The 17,539-nt window shown below is 39.0% G+C and overlaps 1 protein-coding gene across 1 annotated transcript in view; it reads right to left on the reverse strand.

Moving 5' to 3' along the window:
- Positions 1 to 1,809: 1,809 nt before the first annotated feature.
- Positions 1,810 to 17,539, reverse strand: part of ADAMTS5 (ADAM metallopeptidase with thrombospondin type 1 motif 5) — a 66,968-nt gene continuing 51,238 nt past the window's right edge. Inside the window, exon 8 of the mRNA XM_047795137.1 lies at positions 1,810 to 2,763. Within this exon, the coding sequence (XP_047651093.1) occupies positions 2,583 to 2,763 (181 nt within the window). The 3' untranslated portion in view covers positions 1,810 to 2,582. The remainder of the gene's footprint in view (positions 2,764 to 17,539) is intronic.

The following is a 17,539-nucleotide window of genomic DNA, read 5'->3' on the forward strand; positions in this document are numbered from 1 at the left end:
TAGCTTTGTAGTATAGTCTGTAATCACGAAGTGCAATTCCTCCAGCTTTGTTCTTCTTTCTAAAAACTATTTTGGCTTTTCATGGTCTTCTGTGTTTCCATACAAATTTTAAAATTATTTCTTCTGGTTCTGTAAAAAAATGACATTGGTATTTTGATAGGGATCACCCAGAATCTGTAGATTGCATTGGGTAGTATGGTCATTTTAACAATATTAATTATTTTAATTCAAGAACACAGTATCTTTCCATTTGTTTGTGTTGTCTTCAATTTCTTTTGTTAGTGTCTTATAGTTTTCAGAATATAGGTCTTTTACCTCCTTAGGTATGTTTATTCCTAGATAGTTTATCCTTTTTGATGCGATGGTAAATGGAGTTGTTTCCTTAATTTCTCTTTCTGATAGTTTATTGTTAGTGTATGGAAATGCAACAGATTTCTTTATATTAATTTTTTATTCTGCAACTTTACTGAATTCATGGATAAGTTTTAGTGGTTTTCTGGTGGTGACTTTGGGATTTTTTTTTTTTTTTATGTATAGTATCACATCATCTGTGCCTCCAGGAGATTTTAATTTGGCCAAGATTTATAACTACTGAGAGCAAAAACATCTCTCCACAAATAATTTTCTCTTAGTCTCATCCTTATCTGGTAGAAAAGAAATCTTCAAATAAGACAATGAATTATTGTGTTTCTCCTTCCTTCTTGGAAATGCTGTTACTTTCCCATAATGTTTATATTCTAAAATCCTCCAAGGAAATACATATTCATCAGAGAGCCAAATAGAAATTGAGATAAACCTAAATTGAGTGTAATAAAAAATTACTTTTCTGTGCCTTTTTAATTTCACTTTATTTTTAATTATTTTTAGTTTTCGGCTGTGCCCATGCCATGTGAAAGTCCCCAGGCCAGGGACAGAACCTTCACTGCAACAGTGATCCAAGCCACTAGAGTGACAATGCCAGATCCTTAACCTTCTGTGCCACATGAGAACTCCAGTGCCTTTTTAATTTTAGAATGTATTTTCAATCCAAGATTGAGTTCAGACTGATAGGCAACACTACTAATTAAGACAAGGACTTTGAACTGTGTCCAGTGCACAAGGAAGCCTCTTGGACTGTGTTCATATCCAGAGACCCTGCCAGTCACCTGAAGATGTAGCATTTCTAACAAAAAGGGAAGTAAGAGTGTGACCCTGGACTACTTTCTCCTAAACTCCCCAGTCCTCAGGTACTTCTATATAATGAAGAGGGTGAAGATTTAAAATTCTTTTAAGTTTCTAATTTATACATTAAATTTTATTATTTTTGTCATTATTATTAAATATCAGGATTTCATTAGCATTGAGGATAACAAATAAAGCAAAAAACATATTATGCTACCTTTTTTTTCCTGTTGTTTAATAAGTCACAGAGATGCCATTCCTGTGCCAGGACTCTGACAAGGTGAGTGAAGGATTTGCCTGCAGCCCCCAATTTAAGAAGGAGGTAGGGGTGTCATAAAAGCCTTGGTAATCAAAAAAAATAGTATCAAGTATTACATTTAAAAAAATCAAAACGAGTGCAAAAACATTTGTGACAAGAAAACATCCACAATCTATATAAAGACATTGCATTTTAAAATTTAGATTGATTTAGTATTATAAATAAATGTCTATAGTGCTTGTGCAAGGTAATATTCAAATACATTCTCATGCAATCATTCACACAATCAACTTGCAGTGACTGCAAATATAAGGATGTTGCAAACATTGTCTTTGCCTTCCCAAGACTTACAGTTTGTTGTGAAATCAGTGAGGAAGGGAAATAATTAAAAATAGAGGTGTATGATAATTATAGGTGCCCATAATGTAGGTATTTAGAAGACAGAGTAATTGATTTTAACTGGGAGTGTGTGTGTGCGTGTGTGTGTGTGTGCACACAGTAGTAGATTCTTCATGAATAATGTGACTGTTTAACTGTGGAGGGTTCTATTGGAAGATATGATGGAGAGGCAACCCAGATTGAAGGAAGAACGTGGCAAAGGTTCAGAGACTTGGGCACACAGGAAATTGAAGAAAGAATGTGGGTTTTGTGGCAGAATTATAAGTGTGCATGATCAGATATGATGGTTGGACGTGTGGCTTGAAAAGTTGGTTGGATTTGGAATGTTCTAAGTGGCCATCATCTGCTGGATTCCAGAGTCAGGCCCTTAAGGGTGTAGAGCTAAGCTGTAAATACTCGTCAAAGCATGGAATCCCCACACATGAGAACACACTGTATTTCTAAATCCAACAGTGTTTTGGAGGTTTGTAGCTCTGACCCAGTAAACTTAGCCAAGGGGATTTAGTTAAACATCCAGGAAAACACTGCCTCCAGAGTTTAGCTTTTGAATTGACAAAAGGAATTATTCACCCCCCCCATCTCTGTCACGTGCACAGTGAGCCAGAACCAAGGTCACACATTTTCAGAGATGGCCCTCAGTTTTGATGGCTTCTGTGTGTCAACACCCCTGTCATCGTGTATCAGGTTTTGCATGGAGTAAAGACTTACTCTTATGGTCAAAAATCATTTCTGTGTGAGTAAAACAAAGCACATCAACAGATCATCATTTTTCAAATTGTACACTCACTTCTCGAGAGGGATTGTCTTTGGCCTTGACTTGAAAGCAGTGGTATTGAGTCTTTGAGGAGGTGGAAGGTAATGACTTGGAACAGCAGCAATAAACAAGAACCTCAGGAATCCTGGTTTGGCAGGATGGGATCCATGGGCGAGTACAGTGTATATATCTAAAAATGAATAATAACCTCATGAAAATGTAAACACTATTTCATAGTGTGTCCTCCCCTGCTCTTATCTGCTCTTAATTAAAAGCTTGTGAACTTTCTCTCCCTTCCCCTCTCATTCTTTCTAATCTCTCAGATATTGTGTATTGTGGATCCTTTTTGGTTTTGACCAAATTTCCAGCTATTGTGCTAGTGGTGGTTTCCTTTCTAAATTAGGAAATTGTGTTTGAGGAAGAAGGAATAAATTAAAAAAAAAAAAACAACCCTTTTTCCCTCTGTAATCAATGAGAGTATCATTTGGGCTATCCTGAATAGCCACATTTGAGAATGTATATTTTATCATGAATCTTCATACACAAGCTTTTACGTAATTCTTATACTTGAACAAACCCCATTATCTATATAGGTAGGTACTCGTGGAAAACTGAATTTGGCTTGTCTGTTGCACTAGCATGTTTTTTTTTTTTTTTGTATTTCCTAGACATTTTGTGTTTCTAGAATTTCCTAGAAATTAAGCATGCTTATTTACAGCAGTTACTGTTTAAAATATATGCTATTTATACATAAAATAAAAGTTTAAAAATGCCTTTGAAGGAACAAAACCTTCATTCTTCTCAATTCTTTTTACTTGGCTGTATGGGAAACATTCCACTTAGCTCATTCAGAAAATGTGCAAACCTGGCTTTGAGCATAATACTCATTTTCTAAAATGGATGGACCATGAGTATTTTCCACACATTTCTTGCAATTGGTTGCATGTGGCTGAAAGTCAGACTGTAACGGTGATTTATAGTAATTGCCCATCATCAGTCTATGCCAAGCTCACCTGCATAATCCATCAATTGTTCCCCAAATGCCCAGGGCTCATAACCTACCTGAGGTTATTTTGTTCTTGTATGAAGAAACACACACCAAGTGCCAGTGTTCCTAAAATGAAGCACTGGCCTCCAGCTCCTGCTGCTCCAACTTTTATAAGCACCAAGGAGAAAAGAGTCACAGGCATGTTGACTGATATTTAGTTAGACAGTATGTCGTTTCCAGAGAATGTGTATCCCACAGACAGAGCCGGACAGGAGTCATCTGCAAAAGTGGTGTCTCTCAACCTCAATGCCATTGCCATTTTGGATGGGATAATTCCTTGCTGTGGGGAGCTGTTCTGTGCATTGCAGCATCTCTTGATTTTACCCCTTAGATGCCAGTAGCATTTTGGTCCCTGTATTGTGATGATCAAAAATATCTCCAAACATTGTTCCATAGCCCATTGGGGGCTACAAAATTTTCCCTGAATGAGAATTACAGTACAAGGGGAAAAGCAAAACTAGGCTTTTATAATTGTCCAAAATTGGGTACAGAATTCATGAAGTATATAGGATGAAGGGAGTAATAAGATTAATATTTATTAAATGATTAAATGTGCAAGTAATGCATATATACGCATATGTGTGTGTTTGTATACACAAACAAACACACACACATGCATATATATATATACATGTTCCCAAAGCATACACTGACAGTTTGGGAACACTTTAGGGAGGGGAGTGGTAAAACTAAACCTCCACAGTTTTGGCACTCCTGAAGCACCTGTGTTTGGGAGACAGGTAGAGTGATTGAATGGTAGAAACTTTCACTTACATTGGTCTTTACTTTGACCAACTCATTGGTTCTAATTTTACTTTTCTTTTCACATAAAATAATTATACATTCTCTCCCCTGGGATAGCCAATCAACTATTTGAAACATAAACTATACTGTTCTCAAGTTTCTTTCCAATCTTTTTTTAACCATACAAAATAGGACATAGCTTAACTTCTTCAGCTTTCCAACTTCTTCTCCTAAAGGGGCGTCTGTTGGTTTATATTATTTTTAAATTAGTATTTGCCAGATTGAAGTGGGAACTTGAATCAATTAGAAATGCTTCTGTGGAGTTCCCATTGTGGCTCGGTGGAAACGAATCTGCCTGGCATCCTTGAAGACATAGGTTTGATCCCTGACCTTGCTCAGTGGGTTAAGGATCTGGCATTGCTATGGCTGTGGTGTAGGCCAGAAGCTGCAGCTCCAACTTGACCCCTAGCCTGGGAACTTCCATATGCCATGGGTGAGGCCCTAAAAAGAACCCCCCCTCCCCAAAAAAGAGAGAAAGAAATTCAGTAAGGATTTAAATCTTAAAAAAAAAAGTTTTCCTCAAACAAGTATTCCAAAGATGATTGATTGTTGACTTTGATTCAGCTTCTCAATGACCTAGTCTTTTTTTTTTTTTTTTTGTCCTTTTGCTATTTCTTTAGGCCGCTCCCGTGGCATATGGAGGTTCCCAGGCTAGGAGTTGAATCGGAGCTGTAGCCACTGGCCTACGCCAGAGCCACAGCAACACGGGATCCGAGCCACGTCTGCAACCTACACCACAGCTCACGGCAACACCGGATCGTTAACCCACTGAGCAAGGGCAGGGACCGAACCCGCAACCTCATGGTTCCTGGTCAGATTCGTTAACCACTGCACCACGACGGTAGCTCCTCAATGACCTAGTCTTGTCTGCCGTACCATTGTTACTATAGAGTAAGAGGCTGGCATGGAATGATGTTAACATAGCAGTGTCTGCCACATGCAGATCAGGAAGAAAATCTCTCTATAACTAACTGTATCAACACACTTTCTGACCCTAATCGCTTCTTTGGCAATTATATTACATGACTGACACTGTAACTAGCTGTATCAGAGAAAACATGCCACTGCAGTATAACTTCTTTGCCACCTATATCCATCTCCCTGGTTTAGGGTCCTGGTGGAATTATGAATTCTTTGCTATTGCACTCTAATACCATCACAAGCTATATTATTTAAGTGATAAATAAATATTTAAAAAATATATTAATGTATACCAAATATGTTCCAACCTTAAGAGCAAAATTTTCACTTGCAAGAAGCTTTTTTTTAAAGAACATTTCCATTTATGACATATTTCTTTTTCTTTTTTTTTTTTTGCACTGAAATTTCTTGTTAGCTTTGAAGGTCTATAAATTCTCTAGAAATTTTACATAATATTTTGTGTGCATGTGCATTTATGCAGTGAACCACAATCTTAATCAAGTTCTTAAAGTAATATTTGGCTCAATAAATTTTAACTTCTTATAGAATAGAGATTTTAAAAAAGATAAATAGAAGATCAAAAGAAAGTTACTCTGAGGAAAGAATTATTTTCAGGAAAATAGAACAACCAGAAAGGGTCTATTTTGAAGAGATTTCTGTTCTGTTTATGACCTTAAATTAAAAGAAAGAAAGAAAAAAAAAAAGAGAAAGAAAGCATCCGCAATGATGGATTTCATGGATTTTAATGTCAAACTCTTGTCTCTGAGATCACATACTGGAGTTTTGTCAATGTCAAAATCCAAAGAAGGCTTAGAACTTTATTTCTACTGTATTATAAGAATAAAATAGGGGGCTCCAGTAATATTCCACCAATATTGAAACAGTTTTGTTCTCTCACTAGGAGAAAGATATGACACAGAAGCTGTCCTTTTATAAGGGGACAGCTTATATATCCTTTCTCCAGACCCATGTTCAGCAGCAGGTGCCTTTTAAAGTCTGTGTTGATGGATTTATATTGATTCATCCAAACTTCTGTAGGACCAATGGCAAACGAACTGATAGGATTAAGAGTGAGGTCTATCCCTTTAAAAGAACTAGAACTTAATGGGGGCTGCATTAAATAGAGACAAATTAAGGTGCTACACACATTTCCTAAGCAGCACATTTCTTGTGTCTTCTTCCTCCTAATTAAAGGTGTTTTTCTTGCTTATGAAATACCTTGCCATTGATTGAATTTTTTATTCTATCATATACATCTGGCTTAAAATATTTTATTTTGTTTTTTGCCATTTTTAGGGCCAAACAAGCAGTATATGGAAGTTCCCAGGCTAGGCATCAAATTGGAGCTGCAGATGCCAGCCTTCACCACAGCCAGGGCAATGCCAGATCCTTAACCCACTGAGCGAGGACAGGGATCAAACGTGCATCCTCATGGATACTACTTGGGTTCATAACCCCCTGAGCCACGATGGGAACTCCTGGGAATACACTTTAGAAAATAAAGATTTCTCTATGATTTATTTAATTCCACACATACAGTGATACCCCAGACTTTCTCTGCAATCTTAAATTTGAGACCTCTTGAAGTCAGACACAGAATGACAACTTTCTTAGACATGTTGAAATGTTTTTTCAGAGAAAGGCACGCAGAGTGGGAAAATAATAGCAAAACCAAACCAGAAAACAAAACAAAACAATAAAAATCAATTCATCTTCCCTCCCCAATCAGAAAGAGTCTCCAAAGTCAGGGCTGATACACCAAGTTAATAACAAAACTGTGTGACTTATTGTCTATAGCTTGCTGCTTGTGTGCTCAAATGGCTATATGGGGCAAGGATTTCCACTTAATTGTTGACTATTATGCCTTTGTAATTCTAAACTTTGTTGTTTCTGAAATGAAAACCACCATTTATTTGTGTGTAGAAATGACATGTTTGCAAAGAAAAATTAACTTAAAAAGGTTGATAACTACAAAGGACGATGTATCATATAATCTTTCAACTTTGGAAGAATGAAGAAAGGATCTTTGAGTGTCTCTGATTCACACATTGTGAAATGTTTAATTAGTTGTGTTAAAAAGGAATGTTCTGAGACTTTGAAGTCTTGGCCATAAGAAACCCTATAGATCCCTCTTGGTTCTCTGGAAACACCCTCTCCTGGGACCCTGGACCGCCTTGCAAGAAGACCAACCACAACCTGCTAAAAAGACTGTGGGGAATGGCCTGAGACGATATGAAAAAGGGGAGTCCTGGCTCAGCCTGACCTTCTTGTACAATGGAGCAGGGCCCTGTGGGGCTCCTGGGCACACAGCCTTTCTGCGTCCCCCTTTTCTTGCTTTTAGGGAATAAACTTCAGCCTCCATGACTTTCCCTGGGTTCCAAAGATAGGTTCAGACAGTTGCTAATCAAGAAAGGGAGAGGACACCACGGCAGGGAGAGCAGTCAAGAGAAAATGGTGCAGGGAGTTCCCATTGTGGCTCAGCGGAAAGGAATCTGAAAAGTATCCATGAGGATGTGGGTTCAATCCCTGGTCTCACTCAGTGGGTCTGGGATTCGGCGTTGCCATGAGCTGTGGTGTAGGTTGCAGATGTGGCTTGGATCTGATGTTGCTGTGGCTGTGGTGTAGGCCAGCAGCTACAACTCTGATTTGACCCCTAGCCTGGGAACCTCCATAGGCTTCCTGTGAGGCCCTAAAAAGCAAAACCAAAAAAAAAAAAAAAAGCCCCCTGCAGGTTTGGGGCAGGGTTCTGTCTTCTCCCCAAGGAATATAGATAACAATGCCTTTGAGTTCTTCTGCAGAACTAAAACCCCCAACAAATAGAAGGTGTTAATGGAACATTCTTTATTCTGAAAAGAAGACCACAAGACCACTGAGCACTATCTTTGAAAAACAATGCAAGCTTGCCTCTACCCTAACCTTTATCTGCAGCCTTATTTTGCACTCCCCAAACTATAAAACCACCTCCAATCTCTCCTAAGGAAGGCACAGTCTTCAAGGCATTAGCCTGCTGTGACTCTTCTTTGCCTGGCAAAGCAATAAAGCCATATATTCTCCTTCGCCCAAAACTCTCTCTCTGAGTTTCTATTCAGCACCGGTGAGCAGATGCTGAGTTCCAGCAACACTTATCCTTGGCAAGACACAAGGCATGTGAGCGAACCTGTCTTGGACTCTCCAGTCCAGTCCAGCTGAAACTGACAGCATTAATGGCCTGAACCTAGCCAGAAGAGACAGGGAACTTGAACCCAGCCTAAACCCAGATTAGGACTTGAACTCACTCACGTGCCGGGACTCAAACCCAGCCTAAACCCAGATAGGCCCTTGAACTCATGTTTTAAATTAGCACTCACCCGCTCTCTGGACTTATTGAGGTTCAGGTTTTTTATGTCTCCGTGCAGAAGGAATTCAGTGAGAGACAAAGTGATAGGCAAGAAATAGATGTATTAGGATAGGATGCTTGCGAGAGATGCAAGTGGGCAGACGAGGAGGCTCTGCCTCAAGGATCCAGTGGGCTACAGTTTTATTATCCAAGGGGAATGGGGGATCTGAAAAGACTGCCTCTTCCTTTCTAGGAGTAGCAGCTCCTCTTTGGTATCCATAAGGTGTGTATTCAAATCAGCAGAAGGGGGGTCCTCAAACTCCTGCCCTTGGTCTGAATCTGTATGGAGGCCTCATCCCATCCCCCGCCCAATGACCCGAGGCATTTCTCATGCCTCCACTAGTCAAGCAAGCCTGCCTTGTTCTGATGGCTTTCTTGAGCCGTTATTAACTTACTGTGATCTCCCAGTGTCCCCTAAGTTTCCCACTTTATCTATGGTCTTTTACTGGGACTTGTAAAACTACCTGTGCCTATTCCATCCCTATCACAGCTACCAGATGAATCTCATGAAATCACCCCAGTTGATGTGTGAAGCAGATATATTTCCCAAGTGAGCCCTGACTCACAAGATCATGGGGTTTGATAACCTGTAGGCTTAAACCGCAAGAATTTGGATGGCTTGTTAATAGTAATGTATAATCAGAACATCCTTATTAAAAATTTAATTTATTTGGTCAAAATCTTTATTGCCAACACAAGATTTCATAGCTACATCTTGTAAAACACTGTTCCAGGCAATAGATCTTTCCGTCTATGAACTCTTATCCACTTTGCCCCTGCTATTGTGGCTGGAATTCTGCCTCTGGCCAGTGGTGCCGAATGGAAATGCAGAGACAGAGTTTTGGGTGAAGGAGAAAAAGATAGTTTTATTGCTTTGTCAGGCAAAGGGGGTGCCACCACAGGCCTATGTCTTAAAGCACCCCCCCCGCCCCCGCTTTGGGAGAGATTGGGAGGTGCTTTTATAGTTTGGGAGTGAAAAAATAGGGTCATTGGTAAGGGTCAGAGTAGAAGAGAGCTTGCATTGTTTTTTCAAAGCTGGTGTTGAGGTGGTCCCAAGATTGGTTCTGAGGATCCTTCTTTTGGAATGAATAATGCTTCATCAACATCTTCCATTTGTTGGGGGTTTCAGTTCTGTGGAAGATCTCAACATTATTATTATGCATATTCCTTGAGGAGGAAAAAGGACCTTGCCTCAAGGCTGCACTATTGTCTCTTGACTATTCCTCCAGGTCTCTGCATCCCCTCCCTTCCCTGGTTAGCAACCTTCTGAACCTGTTTTTTTTGGAATTCAGGGAATGTTGCAGAGACCGAAGCTCATTCCCCCCAAAAAAGAAATGCGGGACACAGAAAAGCTTGTGTGCCCAGGAGCCCCACAAGGCCCTGCTTGGTTTCTTTACCAACCTGTTTTTGCTTGTTCTTATCACTGTGGCTACAGCTTCTCCCTCCACATCAAGCTTTTAGCTAATCCTGTCCTTAAGTCAGGGTGTATGTATATATGGACCTCTTGCCCAACAGCTCGAGTGACTCCACATCAAAGTTCACTTAGACAAGGGTCTGATTCAAGCTTTTGTGCCTGTTTGAGTAAGTCTGATTCTGAGTTTTTCTTGTGTTTACCTTTCCTATAGTATAACTGATTCTTAACCTTGTTCATTCTGATGAAGGGGCTAGACTGATAGGCTTTCTAAAACTCCATTCTAGATTGGGGTCCTTCCTTGTTTTCATTTTCTAGAAGTGTCATATCAACGTGCCATACATTTAGCAGCTTAAAACAACACCAAGTTATTAGCTCTCAGTTCTGTGGACGGCTAGGCTCAGCATGGCTTAGCTGGGTTCTGCCCTGGGTATAACCAGGTTGGAACCAATGAGGTCGTACCCCTTTCTGGAGGCTCTGAAGATGACTGCAATTCCAAGCTCTTTTATGTTGTTGCCAGGATCCGATGTCTTGCAATTTTAGAAACCCAAATCCCTGTTTCCTTGCTGGATAGCAGTCGGGAGTGTTCTGAGCTTCTGAACAATGTCTACTTCCTTGGCTCTTGGTCCTCTTCTCCATTTTCAAAGTCAGCAGTGGTGCATGGAATCCCTCTCAAGCTTGGGATTTCTCTGACTTCCCCTTCTGCTTTGAAGAGTTTATGTGATTACTTTGAGCCCTCAGGTTAATCCAGGATAATCTTCCTATTTTAAGTTATGTGGGTTAGTAACCTTAATTCCATCTGCAGAATACTTTTACAGCAGTACCTGGATTAGTGTTTGATTGAATAATCAAAGGGGGGAATTAGAGGGGACATCTTTAAAATTCTGTCATTTACAACATGTCATCCTAGGAATGAAAGATCTGTCTTGGAACCCAGGAGCTGATTTCTTGCTACCCCCCCTCCACCCTGATTCCACTACTTTCCTAGCCTACCCTCCCCTACTTGCCTTCTGTCTAAATAACTTGTTTGAAATATTTTCATTTTAGTGTTTTTTTTTTCCCCCCACACGCTAAGTAAGATACCTTTGACCATTTCTTGAACCCCTTTAATGATGATTATCTTCCTGGATTGTCATCTATTTATTCTTTCCTTCCTTTCTTCCTTCCTTTGTTGATTCAGCAAGGACTTACTGAGTACTAACTACATGTCAGGTACCTCCTGAAAAGCTGGTGATATGGAAGTGAAAAAAAAACCCAAAGACTCTGCTCTTAAAGTACATTTGTATTGATCAATTGATAGATATCAGACATATACAAATGAGTACGTAATGACATTTCAAATGTTGCTAAGTGCCATGAAGAAAAATGAAGGAAATTGGTTCTTGTTGATTTAGAGTAGTCAGGAATAACATTTAAACAGAGACTTGAAGGGAGAGAAGCACATGTATATCTGGGGAAGAATATTCTAGGCAAAGAGTTCTGGACAGGGTTCCTGATTGGTACTGTGAGAATCAACAGGGAGGTAAAGCTAGACCAGGGAGAGAGAGAGAGGAAACAGAGAGAGGGAGGTAGGACCCATGGGGGCTTTGGAAGAATATTGTTTTTTACTTTAACTAAAATAGGAAGGAGTTGGAGAATTTTCAGCCAAGGAGTTAAATGATCTGCTTGTGGTTTTCCATGGCTGAAGGGAGCAGGAAACACCATCAGGAGGCATTTGCTATTGTTCAGGGTGGAAAATGTTGGTGATTGCAGTGGAGGAGCTAAGGAGTGGCTATTCTCAGCATCACCTCAAAGGAAGGGACATCAATTGCTTGTTTCTATACCCTAATATTCTGTCTGACATACCCACAGTGGTCACAGCTCCAGGCACTTCTTCAGGCTTCCACCTATATTGATTGGCCCTTGTGTCTTTTGTATGATCCTTAGAGCTTGTCTGATCCTGTCCAGTTCTAAATGAACCCACATATTCAAACTGCCTGAAACAACACAACTAAGGTCCAAGGACGAGAGAAAGCATCTTTGAATAGGCAAAGATAGTAAAAAAGCTCCAAGATTGAAGAAATAATCTGGATAAATTCTTTATAATATCCAGTAGGTAACAGACTTATTTAGAAGATGAACAGGTTTTTGTCCCCAACACTTTTTTTTTCCCCCCCGACACTCTACACTTAAAACTAGTATAGGGTGTTCCCCTTGTGGTGCAGCAGCAATGAATTTGACTCTTTTCGGTGAGGATGCAGGATCGATCCTTGGCCCCACTCAGTGGGTCTGGGATCTGGCGCTGCCGTGAGCTTCAGTGTAGGTCGAAGATGTGGCTTGGATCTCTCGTTGCTATGGCTGTGGTGTAGGCGGCTGCTGTAGTTCTTATTCGACCCTTATCCTGGGAACTTCAATATGCTGTGGGTGCAGCCCTAAAAGGCAAACAACCAAACAAAAACTAGTGGACCTCCTGTTTTGGGGATGAGTCTACTCATAAGCAATTAAGAAAGGTACTTGCCTACTTTCCAAGATCTAGATGCTTTTATTAATAAATAACTGCCACAAAATGTCTATAACTCCAATTCATGGCAAACCCTGAAGGAAGCTGAAGTAGGGAGGCAAAGCTGTATGGATATCTAGACATAACAAAAATGTTTACAGCAAAGTTTATGAATTCAAGTTAGAGTGAGATTCTGGGACTGCTTCTTGTCTTTCTCCATCCCTGGGAACTGCCCCAAGTGGTGAAACATTTAGAAATTCGATTCTCTTCACCTTTGAGATGAATAAGGAGGAAATTTGGGAAAAATGGAACTATGCTCTTTGCTTGTGTCTACAGTAAGACATATAACCTTTCATTCTATGGGAAAATACGAGTTTAACTGGAACAGATGAAACACTAATATATCAAGAAAGACCCCACAGAATCTAGGAATTAAAGATGGCTTGGTCTTTTCATATGTCCATAGTTTCATTTCATACCATCTTCTTTGTTCATTCTATTCTAATCTAAAAACCACCCCCAGGACCATTTTTCCGCTTTTGACCTTACCTGAACAAGCTCATTATTAACTGTGGGGGAGTTTGTAAGATTAAATACCATTTTTTTTAAATGCTTCTGGCCATTTACTAGTTTCCTAAATCAAATTCTCTCTCTTTAAACAACAGTCCTTTGTACATACTCAGCTCTTGTCTCCACTCATATTGCTTGCCCAATTCTCCATGCCATTTTAACTGGAATTTTTTTTGGGGGGTGGGTACGAGGCTATGGCATGCAGAAGCTCCCGGGGTCAGGAATTGAACCTGTGCCACAGTTGCAGCCTGTGTCACAGCTGTGGCAACTCAGATCCTTAATGTGTTGCTCTGCAACAAAACTTCTTTAATTGGGATTTTAAGACTGCTCTTGCTTTTACTCAAGGGCCCACATATTAGCGCGTCCAGAATGTCCTTTCTTTTCCCCAGTCTCACATATTCCTCCATCCCCCCTACAATCCCTCCCTCAGACTCAGAGTCCAAACAGATTTAAGATGCCTAGTGCTTTAAGAAGCCAATAATTGATAATAAATATCTAAAGGGGTTATAATCCTTGGCACTTGGTGACAGCTAGATGACCATCAACCGTTATTCTGATGTGAGAATCACCTGCAATACTTGAATCTTAAGACTGATCTCATAAGGGTCATGGAAAGAAACACCTTAAAGAAAGTTGGTGACCCAGAGAAATGTTCAATGAAGCTTAGCCAAATTAGGATATACCATGCTTTTAAACATTTAAGTATTTTAAATTATTTCTTTCAAGAGTATACGCTGAGCAAAGAAGAAAATTTTTGAGTACGATTCTGAGATATTGTTTTATATGAGAGAGAAATTCAATGTTTGTCATGTATATTAAGCAGCAATGATTTGAGATGTAGAAAGAATTCACGTCCTTAGGAATCTTAATACCATAAATTTCTTAGCAATTAAATAAGCTTTGGCTAGTAAATGTCAATCCTTTTTGAATTTCCATGCATTATTATCTCAGCTTTCTAATTTTACATTTAGAATAAGCCCATCTCAAGAAAATAAGGATGAAGCAGTTAGATTATGTTGCTTGCTGCTTCTACCTTATTTTGTTTTGTTTTGTTTTCTATTTTATTTTATTTTGGGCCATGCCCACAGCATGCAGAAGTTCCTGAGGCAGGGATTGAACCCATGCCACAACAGTGACCCAAGCCACAGCAATGACAATGCCAGATCCTTAGATGCTAGGCTACCAGGGAACTCTCCTAATTTAACACCAGAAGTTTGACAGTAGACAGAGTTTAGGGGGTGACAGTCTGGTAAGAACTTGAAGGAATAGTTCCACAGTACTTTAAGATTATATTATTAATTGTGCCAAAGTGGATGAGAGATAGTAGAAGTTATAGAGAACCCAGGGCTTCCCTAAGACCTGGCTTCTCCTATTTGCTGTTATGAGAAAAAATAAGTGGACAAGAGTTTCCAACTCTCAAACATAGTATATACAATACATACTTTAACCTAGTTTACAGTTTACATTTATTATGCCCACTGAAACCACAAAGCCAATGTTTCATTTTACAGTTTAAAGTCACACATAGGGAAATGCTTTACAAAATAGGATATTGTTCCTTAATGAAAAATAGTACAGTATAGGTCCCAAACGTTTCAGTTCAAGTGGTTTACCTGAATAATAGAGCTGTTGTGGAATGCAGGCTACAAGACACAGTAATACTTTCAATAGTCCATTCACGTTTGAAATTTCCCAAAGCTGAAGAGACATTTTAAACAAGACCTGTCTTAGTTTTCCAAGACATTTTTGGTTTTTCCAACAGCATTATATTTACTGAAAAACTCCATCACTTCTGGAAAATTGAGGGTAAGAAGCAGCTTACATTTTCCTGCTTGTATAGAGCATGTAAATCTTCAGTATTTTACACTACCTTGAAAACATCTTTCAACATTTAAAAATCTCAGTTCTACCTATTTAGGCCTATTACCTGACTTGACTAACAGACTCTGAGAGAGAAATCAAATATTCGTGCCACTGCCTATATCAAATTGAACATATTTCTGCAAGCTGTTTAGTGATCTGCAGACTATTTACAAAGCATATGCAGGATTTCCTCTGATTAATGCATCGTAATGCATAAAATGTTAGCATTATTTGTCAAGTCCTACATTTATGTCATGCTGGAGTGTGTGATGCAGAAATACCATCCAGAGACAATATATATTTTTTAATCCAAAGTCTAATTTCAAAAAGTCACACACAGTACACTATCCTATCCTAGATATACTCAGTATGGGATAAAGTGTTTCTAATATGTTGAGAATTGCTACAGAAAGAGAGGTAAGTAGCCAAGTGTTTACTGTGGACATAAAATATTGCAAAGCTTAAACAGCGTCAGGCCAAATATACACAAAAGTTCCTTTGTGTATAAGAAACAAACAAGTTTGTTTGAAAAGAATGCTGATGGCTTAGTAGGTGATGGAACAAGACTCATCTAAAAATCTGCTATGCTAACCTGATGCTCATTAAGTTTGATGTCACCTTAAGCGTCCTTGATATATGTGTAGCTTATGTCATTAAACACTGCCGATCCAAATGACCATGCGATACAACTTTCCAAATCTGGAGTATCAGGTGGTGCCCCAGCCTTGACAAAATGCTTAGAATTCTTTCCTGAAAATTGAAAAATCTTGTAGAATAAAAGAGTAACTCAGAAATACCACATTTGACAGTTGGTCACTGAAGATGTTAGCACCTTGATAAAGATTACAATTGTTCACTAGATGTTCCAAAGGAAGATTAAAAAAAAAAAAAAAGAAGAAGAAGAATGCCCTGTTTTATTTATAAATCACAGTTTTCCTCACAGTGTTAGACTTGGGTCACTCTGATGTGGCAGTGACTTCTAGGATGATGGGCCTTTATTTTTTCATTTGACCTATGGCAGTGCACAAGGACCAGCTGGAGCTATGAGATGAGGACCACAGACAGCTCACTTATTCTTAGAGCTAAGATAGTAGGAGGGTGCAATGAACAGGGTTAATGAATATATATGTTTCAGCCCCATTTCCTTTTAAAACCGAGGTTTTCTAACAACACATTCCTTTATTTGTTCTACAAAATTTGTCTTGAGAAGTAAGATATCATGGCACCGGTAAGATATTTGCCAGATTGAATGCTTTTCGGAACACTACATATATTCCCATTTTCTGGCTCACGAATGCATGGGTTGGTGTTTCAATATATTCTCATCCCTTAATTGAATAGGACACTCAGTTATGCAGTGTTGACTGATGTGTTCCATATGATATAACTTGAGAAGTCATTTCTGTTCATGCTACCAGGGAGCCATTAGAAAGATTACACTTTTCAGTGGGCTAGTGAGCTAAGTTGATCTACCTGTTTGACGATCTAAACCTGCAAATTGTTGGCAAATGAAAAAATAGTTGAGAAAACATACAATTTCTTTTGCTCTGAGTCTAAATGATAGATCCCCTTGACCCTGCCCTCGGTTCTATGATAGCTTTGTGTGACCTCAAGTTTTTCATTTATTTTGTCGCTTTGAAACGTTGAGTTATTTTTATAGCCTCAAGTTTAACTATAAATAGATTAGTAACAGTCACCAATAATGCCAATGAGATTTCACACTCTGCCATAAACTATTAACAAAATCCAGCCATTATTACATCCAATCTTATTTCACAAACAGTGAGCTCAAAGTTATAGTACAAGTCCTGAACTTTGAATAAGGTTGCTGTTCTCACATGAACTGTTGCAATGACCTTGTTAATAAGGAAGGGGTCAAAGGGAGAAATATCAGGACCAGAGATTGATCTGCTCAGTTGCGTATCCAGAGATGCTTTCCCTTATCACTGGGACTAGACTGTAAAATCAGTCAGGGGCAAGCTGGTATGATCAGAGGTGTTCTTGCTTCTCCTTCCAGGAGATTAATTTGTAGTAGTAAAAAGTCACACTGTATCAACAGAGATCCCAGACTTGTAGAAACTTTTATGACTACTAGCATTTGAATCATTTAAATCCAATTTGTTCACTCTCATCTATCAAATCTTAAAGATACTAGAGATTAACTCATGTTAATTTTAAGGAAGGTTTCTAAAGCAGCAAAAGACAGTATTTGGTTTTAGTATTGTTGATATCACTTAGAGGCTGTGATAGGTCAACAGTTCCTTGCCCAAGTTTATCAATGAAAATCATGGACCTGGTGCTGAACTGTGTCTTAGCTTCTGTGGGAAGCTTCCAGGCTATCTATGTACCCTAATGTAAAACTTAAGACCTTAGTTGCTTGAATAAGTGCTCTTATCTGTGACTTGGAAAAATTAGTATTCAATGGAACCCAAAAGACCTATTAACGTAACTATAAGTAATGAATACTACTAGTCACGAAAGATTAAATTTAAAA

The sequence above is a fragment of the Phacochoerus africanus genome, chromosome 1 (genome assembly GCF_016906955.1).
Source record: "Phacochoerus africanus isolate WHEZ1 chromosome 1, ROS_Pafr_v1, whole genome shotgun sequence".
NCBI classification, from domain to species: Eukaryota; Metazoa; Chordata; class Mammalia; order Artiodactyla; family Suidae; genus Phacochoerus; species Phacochoerus africanus.